The 13,457-nt window shown below is 43.8% G+C and overlaps 1 protein-coding gene across 3 annotated transcripts in view; it reads right to left on the bottom strand.

The window, feature by feature from the left end:
- fam184ab (family with sequence similarity 184 member Ab) overlaps positions 1-13,457 on the bottom strand; it is a 103,276-nt gene that overhangs the window by 19,357 nt on the left and 70,462 nt on the right. For all 3 annotated transcript variants that reach the window (XM_046373231.1, XM_046373233.1, XM_046373232.1), the window contains exons 14-16: positions 11,972-12,184; positions 5,780-5,933; positions 3,894-4,021 (exon numbers count right to left, since the gene is read on the bottom strand). In XM_046373231.1, coding sequence (XP_046229187.1) covers positions 3,894-4,021; positions 5,780-5,933; positions 11,972-12,184 — 495 coding nt within the window. The remainder of the gene's footprint in view (positions 1-3,893; positions 4,022-5,779; positions 5,934-11,971; positions 12,185-13,457) is intronic.

Below are 13,457 nucleotides of genomic sequence, written 5' to 3'. Positions count from 1 at the left end.
TTGTTACATATTTCTCTAAAACCACATGTGTGTGACCAGCTGTTAGAGATTTACGTGGGGTCAGAAGGTGCGACTAGCTGGAGAAACTTGTGGTTGCTGTAGGACTTTTTGTGGGATTTGCTGACAGTAAGAAAGTCGCAGAATCTGTCCGAGAGAAAATGTCAAATTCAGGACTCATGACAACTGATGTGAACCTGACTGCCAAAACGAGCACCAAGAAAAGAACATTATGATAGAGGACCAAAGAATCCAGCACTCTTGGTCAAATCCATTCATCTGATCAACAAAGCTTTGGCTGTGCAGGATTGTCTGGCTTCTTCTTAGTCAAAGAGTTTTTGCACCTGCAGATAGGATTTTTTGCCGCTCGCTTGCTGTCGTTAGCCACCCATCAACAAGCGAAGCTGGCGAGCTCAGTGTTACAGTCCACATCGTGACGGGCCAAGATGTGATGTGAAGACTCCCAGTCCTCAGCCACTTGACTCCATCACAATCAAATTAAATAATGTCCAGTTATTGTCCATTAATGATTAGCCACTCTGCAAAAATCTCATTCCACTTGCTTCTGCAGCAACTTGTGCCAAGGGCTGCGTTCACATATCCAATCCTGGATAATCGCCTCACAAACTGTCTGAGTCTCCCTCAACGTTTAACTTCGTGTCATTGGCTGATTTCTTTTTGCCGTCGATAAAACTGGCGGCACAATTAAGCATGGTGGAAACGAGGCAGATTAATCTTTAATGACTCATTTCACTCAGCGTCTTGTCAGACTCCTGGCTTTAATCTGGGCAGAGAGAGGAAGCACAAAAGCAAAACAAAACAAGCAAACAAGAAGCTGAGTGCTGGTCTAATAAAAGAAAGGAAAGAGAGGGGAAAAAAGAGCAAAGAAAATAAACCAAAATTGGTTCCTTTCACACAGGGACCTCTTTCAAGGACAAATCTAATCGAATTCGGGAAGATACCCCTCAGATGTCGAGCGGCGAGATAAAACTGCTGCTGTTGACCGTCGGCTGGTTTGGAGCGCTGAGCTCATGTTGTGTCTCGGTCATCACTTTGTGTTCTCTTTCTCGCCGTCTCTTTTTGTGACCTCACTTCCTGCTCCACGCCAAACAACTTCAACAAACAAACGAACTGCGACATACAGGAGAATATGTGTGCCATGCTTAGCTCTTTGGCCAGGCCCAAGTGCTTGAAAAACATTTGTTATTAAAGTCTTTATCACGTGACTTGACGGATTTAGAGAAGGAAAACATCTATGGAAGATGTCACTGCATGTTGGTATCATCCTCCCAGCATGACTCAACGTATAAATTGAAGCTCTACACGGGTTCCTTATAGAATACAGCTGATGTGAACACGTGATTTCATTAAGATCGTGATGTCAAACTGTGTCTTCAAAGGACAGTTCTAGTGTTGCTCTGTGTAAACAACAACAGACACACTGAACAGTCCTCTGAGGCTTTAAAGTTACTGGAGAAAAGTCAAATATCTCAGCCACCATCATCTAATATCATTTAATATCCATATCATCCCAACGACAAATGCACATCTGATGCCAAAACGAGAGGAGAGCAGACGAACGACGAGGTTAAAATGCTGCACTGAAAGGAGCCTTGAGAGAAAGTGACAGCACTTCTGAGAAACTTTACACGTATTGATAAAAATAATAATTTCAAGTTGAGAGAGGAAGCTTCCAGCAAACACAAGAAAGAAGCACTAAAAAGGAACGTCAGAAATAGAACAACATCATGGAAATAGAACAGGATGGATACTGCACGTCAAGAGAGGCACATGATGTGCTAATTGATCAGATGACTCAGATCAGACAGAATGCTGCGAGAATCTCCAGGGAGACTGATGCCACACACACACACACACACACACTGCACTTCATCAGCCTCTTTCTCCCCGTCTGTTAAGTAATTGGAGGTATAAAAACATTATTTAACGCAGCGTGACGACTGTCTGCCGCTGAGCTCTTCCTCTCTGATGATGACTCAACGCAGGAAGTTTCAGTTCATGTGCCATTAGGCTCCGGCATAGTAAACAAGGAATGAATGTAAACACAAACTCTCGACGTGCCTCTGAATTCAAACATGTAGCGTTTTAACATTAATAAATCATTAATGAGACCCTTTAGTAACTTTTACAGGGAATTCGCTTGCTGGGTTACAGCTTGTGTCGTGAAATCTGCCGGATTATCTGAAAGCACAAAGGGAGACGAGAGCAGAGGGTGAAAGGACAGACAGGATAAAGTCGGCGTCCAATTAGGATGCTCGAACAGTGACCTTTCCGTCCTAAGACGCATAACATAACCGCAAGGTCCCAAACGCAAATCCATTGCTGCACATTGGCCCTCTGAGCCGCTGCTGTAACAGTATGAAATTAAGTAAAGGAATATTTTATCACAAGCTGATTTGCTAAAAACTGTTAAATCTGTGATGTCTTTGACAGGATTTGAAGTGAATCTGCTCGTTCGGTTTGAAAACGAAGAGTCAGTCTGCTGCATCTTTTCTTGAGTTGCTCCACAACACACACGGGGAAGTGAATGTGCCTGCGACTCAACGGGAACCTGCCTGGAGGTGAATCTGACTCAGCCCCATGACTGACAGGAAGTTCAGACCCTAACGCTCTACCATTAGCCCTTATTGACTCCATATTGCCTTGGCAGCAAAAGATGAGCAGGACTGATGGTGAAAGACAACCAGCTGTGCTTCTCTGCTAGAACATCTGTAGCACAAGGCGATGAGAGTGGAGAAACTGTGTTTGGGGTAATTAGTCACAAGAGATGGTAAGAGTGTAGCCTGCTGTGGTGTGTGTGTGTGTGTGTGTGTGTGAGTCTGCAGCAGGTGTTATGTGAAGCACTCAGGCTCCATCGCTCATGCAGCCTTCATGCCCAGCTCACTCCTGCTCCACAGGTGGACATAAAAACATAAAGACATTTGTACGCTCTTTATATTTCAATTGATGTATTAATTATATCAAGTTCTGTTTCTTGTCTAAGAGTCCAACATCCGACGATGTTCAGTTTTTCAGATTTTTCAAAATTGTTGCGGATTAATTTTCAATTCATCAGTTAATCAATAATAACTGCTGGTCCTACTACTGGTCCGCCATTCCCGCCCTGGACTCCAAATGCCTTCGCACACCAAACAATGCAAACCAGCGCAATTTTATCTCGTTGTTACTGTTCACCGTGTCAGAGCCGTATTAACGGACACAGAGTTAAACATTCAAAGCATTCCATTGGCTTTCGTGGCTAAGCAGTCACCAGGGACTCGGTTCACGTGTCGGCCCGGTGAGTTAATCAATAACGTGTGTTTACAGAGCAACACGGCGGTTCCTTTAAGCAGCTGTTTGACAGTGGATCACTTCTGGACGCTGCAGGGGGTTCAGCCACACCGAGCTGTTAGATGAGGAGCTGCAGGCGACAGCCAACCTTCCCGCGTCCTGCCGCCGCGTGGAAGTCGACACGCACTGTACGCAGTGTGAGATCAGAGCTCATTAACTGATTCACCAGTTGCAGTCTTCTCATGTACAAACAGCTTTCTGCATTTCTTCTCAGTAAATCCTGAGCATGTATGAAGTGAGAAGCTTTCAGAATCGCTTCCTCCGAGACTGACGATGGGTGTGTTTTAATGGTGTGGAAGTCCTGAAAGCCTGTTCAGAGTCATTTATTCTAATCGCACAAACCTTCACTTGGGCCATGAAAATGCTGTGTGTTTGGGAGGATTCATTCATCACAGCCGCTTTGCTTCCACACAGCGGGCAAGTGAGCGCACAGATGGTCGCCACATTAGCTCCAAAGACCCTTTCTGTTTGTTTGGAGAGCTGGAAAAGTTCTGATGCCCATCAATTCAATAGCAAAGCTGGAACGGTCACGTCCAGAGTCCTACCTGCGTCCGGTTGTTCTCCAGCGTTTTCTCCAGCTCCAGCCTGGCAGCAGCTGACTCCTGCTGGTGGCTTTGTCTCAGGTGTTCGATGGCCGACGCGTGGATGTGGTTCAACTCCGATCGCAGAGAGGCTGACGGGGAAATAAAGAAAGGAAGAAAAGGACACAAGAATGGACACATTTCATTTGGACAGAGCACCTGAGGAAACACATTTCACATTCAGAAGGCTTTTTTCTTTCCAGCCATTAGCCTGCTGCTGGAAAAGTGCTCAGTAGATGCAAAGACATTTTTATTACAAAATAAATAAATTAAGTCCTGTTTTTTATGCTGCACATCAAACAGAGTGCTTTGACTGCCTTCACCCAAGTGGCCTTTAATCCTCACTCCAATGAACACCTTTCATTGCAAACAGTCTAATGGTTTGCAGAAGCACAGAGAGGAAACACACGCTGCTATTAGCTTTCTGCTTCAACATAAGGCCAATTTAAAACGTCAGAATAAAGAAACGCAGCCGTGACAGCTGAGGATATTTCTGACTGACCGCTGCGGGATTTTTCTTTTAGTCAAATTATGAAAATACAGAATACATAATAGTCACTTCCACCTGAATACACACACACACACACACACGTAGAGCATTTACACACATTCACACATAAGGAGAAGAAAGTAAAGAGGGGGAGAGAGAGAAAGAGAAGAAAGGGTAATAAAAGGATGTCAGGAGGTGGGAAGTGAGAGATAGATGGAGGCGGCTCTCCGGTGTCAGGACCATGACGTGAAGGTTAATGGAAGAGCGTTTTTCACAGCGCAGCACTGGCGTGTTAGCACTAAAAACTGGGCGAGAATCGAGCTTTAACAGCACTTTCAAGGTTCGCTTTTGTGTCGTTATCCAAGATTTCTGTTGATGTTCTCTTTGTGCTTCACAAACTGTTGTTCATACGTCACATTATTCTGCATACAAAAACACAGACTGCTTAAGAACTCGATGATGGAGGGACGGAGGAATATTGTTGTCTGTGAAGCCACATAAATCAAAGAAGATTCATACTGTATGTCTTATATTTGATCCGTTATGGAGAGGCACAAGGTTTTCACTGCTGCCCCAATATAAAATACACTATATGGACAAAAATACTGAGACACATCACAGCACTTTAATGACGTCTCATTGTAAACACACAGACAGCTTTGCAGCTCTAACAGCTTCCACTCTTCTGTGAAGGCTTTCCACAACATGTTGGAGTGTTTCTGTGGGAATTTGTGCCCATTCATGCAGTAGAGCATTTGTGAGGTCACACACTGATGTTGGACCAAAAGGCCTGGCTCACAATCTCCGTTCCAGTTCATCCCAAAGGTGTTGGATGGGGTTGAGGTCAGGGCTCTGTGTGGGCCAGTCAAGTTCTTCCACACCAAACTCATCAAAAGTTGGAATCATGGAAGCATAGCATTGTCCAAAATGTCTTGGTATGCTGAAGCATTAAGATTTCCCTTCACTGGAAGTGTATATATAGTGTATATCAGTCTAGCTTTCTGTGACTTTCTTCAGTAGTTATTGTCCATTGTCCAGTTATTGTGCAGCTAACAGCATTAATGGTTTGCATTGCTCAAACCATACAAGTCTATCAATCTATTTATTTTTATTTTTTTGAGAATGTTTACATCTCAAACTGAGTCATACAGTTCTAGAGTCGGTATTTAATGCACAAGGTTTTAATTTCCAGGATTTTCTATCAGTGGGCCAGAGACTAAAATCACCGCACACTGTGACCAAATCTGTGCATCTTCAATTTAGCAGAAAAAGACGTGTGCCGAAGGGCCGTGGGAGGGTGAATCTTTAATGCATGTCCCCCAAACACACACACACACACACACACACTGTGAGACCTTACCCAGCATGGCTTTGCCCTCATCCTCCAGCTCAAAGCGGAGTGTTTGCAGCTCTTGTTCTGACTGCTGTTTGAGCGTCTCGATGCTCTGGCGGTGAGCCTCTCTGAGAGACTGCAGCTCGGCATGGTGATGGTGGCGAAGGCGCTCCTCCAACTCCTGATGGAGAGATGAGAGGCGGAGGAAAAGGCATGACGGGATGCCGAGGGAACAGGGGAGAGTGGAGGATGGAGGATGAGGGAATAAAGAGGCGGCAGGAAAATGGGGAGAGATAGGAAAAAGGGGGAGTGGGAGGGCCAGAGGGAGGGAGTGGGAGGGAATCGAGGAAATGTGGGGTGGAGAGAAAAGAGGATCATTTGTTGACGAAAAGTTTGAGACGTAGGCAGAGATGAGGGAGTGGGAGAGAGCAGCGGTAAGAGGGAGGAGAGATATAAAGATGACAAATGGAAAAGCGAGGCGGGAAGCCACAGGGAGATATTTTAACAGCATTTTAAAGCCTCTGTAAGGCTGCAGGAGAAACTGGTCAATCATCATACACTGATTTAACTGCAATGAAACACCAGACAAAGGGAGAAGAAAAGTCTGACTATTTCTACCATCCCTCCTGTCAAAACGCACCGGAAAACATCTCAAGTCTTCACAAGTTTACAAGCAGAAGAAAAGGTAAAGTCACCTGCACTGTCAAAACATCTCATAATATCGACGTTCTCTCATATTTAAAGCCTCATTCAAACCTTTAAAGGTTTGCTTAAAAAGACACTGAAACTCAACACACTTGACCCGAGACGAATCCTCTAAATTTGCTCAAAGCATTTGGTCTGACGTACATTAATAATTCAATCTGTGGAGCAAACAAGAGTCTAAACCATTTATTTTTTTAGCCACACATAAATTTGTTTTTAATGGCTTTGAAAACTGCACATATGATTTCTAAATGAGGTGATGAATTAACGTGTGACTTAATCAGAACAACATGTTAGAGTATCAGCAAAGCAAAACTGAGAAGCTCTCATGCACACAGTGTTAGCATTAATACTGGTGACTGGAGGAGTGCCACAGTGCGCGCACACACACACGCACACACACACACACACACACACACACACACACACACACACACACTGCGTACAGACATACTAACATCACACTGCTGGCACTTGAATGTTTACTCTGGCAGAGAAGAAGCTGTCGTTGATGTGCGAGGATCCACATCTTGTGCTTGGATGTTCCTGTGTTTTAGCAGCAGACGGTTTACAGGAAATTTGGTTTTACTTTTTGGAAATGTAATTATTATTATTATTATTATTAATATTATTATCGTTAGTATTAGTATTGAAGCCTGGCACTGTTGTTTCTCACTTTACTAACAGAAAAACGGTTCTTATTTCCAGAGATCCACACATAATTTGGATTTTCTAACTCTAAAGTCAGTTGTGTAGTTTGCGATAATTCACTGCTCTCATCCACTGAGCCACAGTCATCTCTGAGAGCACTAGAATTTAAAAACATGAATTTTCCCCTTTGTGTTATCATCTCACTGATGCTGTGCTGCATCGGTTATGATTTTGTTTGTTGATGCTCAGCTGCAGAATATTTTCATAACCTGCGATAATATCATCATTGCAGTACCTGCTGTACAGCTGTGTATCAACAACACAAAAAATACGTCCTGTTAACTGCATCCTGTGCCGACTTTCCTCAAATATTTATCCAACTCTGCGTGCCCTTTAGTGACCCCACAATCACCCGTGTCCAAAGTCACATCCAGATAAATTATTCATATATAATTCAACGCGACAACAGGTAATATGTGCAGACTGATTTTTCAAATTAAATGTTTGATATCAAAGGAGAAAACACAGCAGCTATTTCCATCAGCGGTGCTGGAATATTCAATAGAGCTGAGATCTCATTTTCATTATTACACAAAGCCCCAAAAGCACACACTGCTGTGGAGAAGAAAATTGCCGCTCACCGAGTTTATCCAATTTTTCATTTTTCAGTGAAATATTAAGGTGCCATTTTGCAAATTATAACTAGAACCCATCAACAAGGAACATCTAAAATGATATTCATAGAAGGCTGACAACAACATCTGTGGCAGTTTAATTTGCCAATATGCAATGCGCCTTTGGGAAATGATTCACGGGGCGCAGAGAGCCCTGAACATCCAAATGAACCTCGCTGTGAGTCGGCGGACAGCAGTCCCTGATTCTGCTTTTATGGTAGCACTTCAAAAGCCACAAGCGCAAAATAACTGTGACACAGTTCACTAAATACGAGATCTTTGTGAGCTGACGGATAACCAAGCCTGCATTTAGTTGAGTATCTGATAAAACTGATCCGACCGGGGCTTACAGGCGAGCTCTTCCTCTCTCTCTCGTGTCGAAAAGCAGCTCTTTATAGTTTGCATAATTTTTCTATAGCGAGCACCACCTGACCTCCGCGAACAAATCATCTGCTGCGTATTCTGGCTCAGAGCTCCACCCTTCATGTTAGCTCTGACTTGGCCTGACTGGAGGTGTTTTACTGTACGAGGGTCACCGAGCCACTGGGGCTCCTCCTGTTACTGTCACGGACTTGAAGAGCAGCAGTGTTGAGTGGCATGTGTTTCTTGTTAAGGCATAATGCATTTTTCAGCACATTTTGTTGTGTTGTTGCATCATTTTGTTGCTTCTGGTGAACAAGTGTCTTTTGAGTCTGCGTGGTTTGTGAAGCAGTGGTCTGTTTTACCGTCTTTCAGTAGCTTTTAACCTGTTAAATGTATTTTTTTATGAAAAACAACTGAATTATCCTAATTGAACCATTGACTGTGAGAGGTAAGGAACACCACTGCACCAAATATTGACAGAATAGATAGTAATGGAGTTAGTAATTAAATATTAACCATGCTTATTAGGATTTTTGGATAATATAATATGCACCGGGTCAAACTGACCCGGGAACATCATTGCTGTTCTTGACAAATGAACACAACAGGAGGGTTAAAGTGCACTTGATGGTCAGCGTGTGATTCGTAGTGTCGACCAGAGCGACATCACAGTAAGACGTGTGTGTTTGGATGCCAGTTCATAAAAACTCTTGCTTACATTTCCAAAAAAATGTAGCTGAGGTTCATTCATTTCTCCCTCATCCTCCTCCTCGAGCGAGCCAATCAAATCTTAAGGATTTACTTCTAAAAACCCTCTTGGAACGATCCCCTGTTCACATATCCTGTCGTGTAAGAGCAGCTAAAGGTCACTGTAGCTGTCACGTTAAAGCCAGCATGAATTATGAACATCAGAAGTCTTAATGTCGGGTCCAGTGAGCAGGTGAAAACACTCCGGTGGGAGCTTTTGTCGCAGTGTGAGAGAGTGAGTTTTAAAAGCCACTAATCTCTCTTATTCATGGGTATTGATCATTGGTCTTTGTGTCAGGGTCAGTAAACCGTACCTTTTATTCCTTTAATTAAAGGGAGCACATTAATTACCCCTAATCGCAGTGACTCCTATAATCACAAACTGACTGTAATTTTGTTACATACACCTCCTCTCCCTCCGTGCTGCTCGACTGTGGAGGCCTGCTCATTCAATCTTCATTCCATTACCAGACAGTCAATATCCCTTACTTTGCTGGTGGCTGAATCCATTTAACTAAATAAATAAAAAAAAGGGGGGGTGGGGGGACAGCGATGAACAAGAGCCAGAGAGACAGAGATGGAGGCAGGACGGATAAACCCACAAAGACACAAAGTGAGACCGCGGCCCTCAGCTTCTCCTCCAGCTGCCTCAGTGCAGGTCTTAATCCTGACCCAGAGGACTACGGAGCAGACCAGGGCTGGAGGAGGAACTGAGCTTAGAAGCGTGTCTGATACGAACTCAGTCAGGTGCTTAACTGATGACTGATTTAAAACCCAAGAGCAGAATTTGAATGCCTGGACTAACCTGGAGCCAACACAAGGACTCTGAAACAGGTGTAACGTGTTCTCTTCCTCTCCTGGTCTTTGGCAGCACTCAGGATGCCACATTTAAATGAGTTCATCCAGAGCTTTTCTTTGGCTGATGAAGGCATCTTTAACCTTTTCAGTGTGTGACCGTGAGAAATGACTGCACATTTGGAAGTTATTTCAGTGCTATTTTTTCCTGTGGGGTTTAAAATTCAGATGAGATCAGAAGAAAAAGAGAAGTTAGCTCAGTGGGGGCTTGACATTAATATTTTGGTGATATATGATCTCAAAAAAGAGTGAGTCCCTGTGAGTCTGAGTCAAATGCTAAAATGCTAACATAACGTGCTAACGTTTACTCATTAGCACTTAACATAAAGTACTTGTATTCCAAGTGTTTAGTGGTAAACCAAAGTGCTTGAGAAACACTGATGGAAGTGAAAGGACTGGAATGCATCAGGATGCTCCGTCTGGGATCCCTCAATGTCTGATTTCAATTGGGTTTGTGTCAAAAAGGATGATCAAATTGTCACATCCTGTCTTATTTCTGTTCTAGACAGCAACTCAACTGATTTGGAGTCAGTTTTGCATCCATCCAAAACCTTTAATATCTCCTCTGGAAAGTCGACTTTTCATGTAAAACACTTCTCCCTGTGAGAGCATGCGGGCAGAAGAAAATGAGCACAAGCCTGAGAAATAAGGTATGTGAGACAAAAGCTGATAAGCAAATCAATAAGCCGCCAATTGCTCCAAACGCACTCACCGCTTCTATTTGTATCTTTTTTTGCTAGCGGGAAGCTGGAGAGCTAAATTAGGTTACATGAATGAGCAGCGGGGATTTGTGAAAACTTTATTACTCCCTGGATGTCACCATCTGCGAACTGTGAACAGATAACGCCAGACAATCTGAATGTACCTCCCATCCACCCAAACACACATAAAGCACACACACACAAATCATCCCTCTAATGCCTCCACTCTGGGTAATTGAGTTTCCTCTCCCTGCACCGCTGACAGAAATACAAACACCCCGCCGCTATGAAAGCCCTCCGTAAAGCTTCTGACGCTTTATTTCCATGCTTATTAACAAAGAGTATTTTGACAGAAAAAAATGTGGTCAGTGTTGTGGTTATAATGGGAATGTGCACCAGCCTTTGTGAATGTTTGCATCAGAGAAGGAACAAGTGGGTGGGGACAGGAGGACAGGAGGACAACGAAAAGGGGAGGGGGGGACGCCTTTGTTTGGGCCACAGGAAGATAAAGAAGACGACGGATTTCATAAGCGCTGTGCTGTGCTGTGTGACTCAGAGGTGATATTCTTTCCACATCTGCACTCAAGGAGTTGCCAGAAACGCGTCATAAGGACGCTGCCTGCTGACCTCCATTCTGCCTAAAGCATTAATACAATTAGAGCGTCCAAGTCGAAGAAGGGATTTGGAATTGTGATGTATAGCTGATCCAAATCGACCTTGACTGTGACATGGAAGGATTAGCGTTTGAAGAACATTTTCTTGGCACCTTCAGGGGTGTGTATGTTGTGTTTGTGCATGCATATTTTGACATCACGAAGAGGAAACACAGAGCTGTCAGTATAGCTGCTTGGTATAGAAGCTGTCAGTGCGAGTGAGAAACGACGCTGATGACTCACTGCCAGTCTAACCTTGACTCTGACAAGGCTCTATTGGATTAAAATGTCACGCATGGCTTCTCCTGAGGAGATGACTTAACTGCTGCAGCTCACAGTTTATATGCACTTTTACAGTATTTCTGTGGGCCCATGTCACCAGCGTAGTTATCATGGTGCTAAATATACAGACTGATTTGCAGTACAGATGTTTGAGGTATTTTAACATACTAATGTGAAAAAATCTCTTATTGTAGGTGACTCGCCCCAGCTCATGTCAGGTGTGGTGTTCCACAGGGGTCTATCCTTGGCCCTTCAGTACTTCAGTGTATGTTCTCCAGCTTGGTCACATCATTCATCGTTCACCATAACATCAAAATCTCTTATCCTACAACATTCAGCTTTATGTTTCCTATAAAACCTCCTCTGTCCAGCTTCCTTTAAGGCTTGTCATGAGGCGTTAATTATTCCAGAAAAGAAGAATTCAGTTCAGTACACTTGTTAGACTACAAGCATACACACAATATGTTTTATTAAGAAACACTGAATGTAAACACACAAGCAACGGCACGTCTTTTAAAGAAAACTCTAAAATCATTCTGTCTTTAAATGTGTGTGTTCATGTGTGTGTGTGTGTGTGCCACCGCCTACCTTCAGATCCCTCTGCCTGGCGTGCTCCATGTCCTGCATGGAGCAGCAGTGGACCTCCTGCAGGCGCTGCTGTCGCCGCTGGTGCTCCGTCTGCAGCTCGTCCAGCTGCATCCTCAGGTGCTCCCTCTCCTGGCTGAACTGGTGCTGCAGCTGCTGCAGCGACGACTGGGACTGGGACAGCTGCATCTCCAGACTCTGCTTCAACAGGGAGATCTGGAGAGGAACAGGCCAAAGAAAAGATGTTGGACCTGGAGGGAGGCCGTTATGCAGGGATCGCTGAACAAGCTGCTGCGTCTGCACCTTTGCGCACACTTACTAATGAAACGGAAAGCGAGTAGATGGTGCAGGGGGAGCATAAGGGAGTTCAGGCTGCCTCTGGGGAGCAGCATCTTTATGCAGCGGAATGAGAAGTAAGGGCAAAGATGGGGTGGCAATCAATTAGGCTAAAGCAAACGCTGTCATTTTAAGATGTTTGTAATTCTTTAAAGCCTCGGGCAATTAAGTTTCCTGATTTTTGTAAATAAATTGTTTGCAGTACATAATAAAATCTGGCTAATTCATAGTTGGGAGGAGGCAGCATGATTCTCCAAATTTGTCTGTCAAGACAACTTAAGGCAATGAATATTTGGGAAAGCGTTAAGATTAAAAAAGTATAGTACAACCCTGTACAAACTGCTTTAACACTAATAAAAAATAAAAAAGTTTGATAAGGAAGCTCAATGGGAAACTTTAGAACAGAGAGGACAACATCCGTTATTGGGTACAACCCAATCAGCAGAATAAATGCTGGTGCTGTGCATTGTGGACAATGCTGTGCTTAAGTCCTGGTCAGGTTTAGGCAAAAAAAACCCCAAAACACTTCGTTAAGGTTAAGAAAAGCTCAAGTTTTGCTATAAAACATCTGTTTTAGTCGCCACAAACACAACAGAAAACTCTCCTGTCAACTCCTGAAAATATCTGCCTTATCTGCCCCAAGCAGTAGCGACAAAATGTCCAAAAGGTGGCTAAAATGAGCCAATTTGTTGGTTGGCCCGGGGGACACGCCCCCTGTTGACCCCTCCATCACCAGATGGGAAACTCAGCTCATTATGAAATAAACAAAATGAGTGTTTCTGTACGTTTGCAGACTTTTGTATTCTGGCGACCGCGCTGCTGGGCGACCTGTGATGTGTTGGCGGGAAGTCGACCAGCCGCTGTGTGAAAATCACACATGACCTCTCTGTCAGGAAACAGCAACGTTTGTTTGCAGGATGGAAGGTTACTCTTGCCCAGGGAAGATAACCTTGTCTGCTTTAGCTGCTGTTAGCCTCAGAGCTAAGCGACCGGAAGGAAATTAACCATTTATCTCTGTCTATTTTTATCTATCTATTTACCAGCTGAACCTTAAAACGATTCATTTATTAACACTTTGGAACATAAATGTTGATAAGTTCACCTTTTGTATCAACTTGCAGATCACCATACATCACATACATCACCACACACA

Source organism: Scatophagus argus, chromosome 19 (assembly GCF_020382885.2).
Source record: "Scatophagus argus isolate fScaArg1 chromosome 19, fScaArg1.pri, whole genome shotgun sequence".
NCBI lineage: Eukaryota > Metazoa > Chordata > Actinopteri > Scatophagidae > Scatophagus > Scatophagus argus.
The sequence above is the reverse complement of the archived record's forward strand: the minus strand, read 5'-3'. Positions and strand labels throughout refer to the sequence as shown.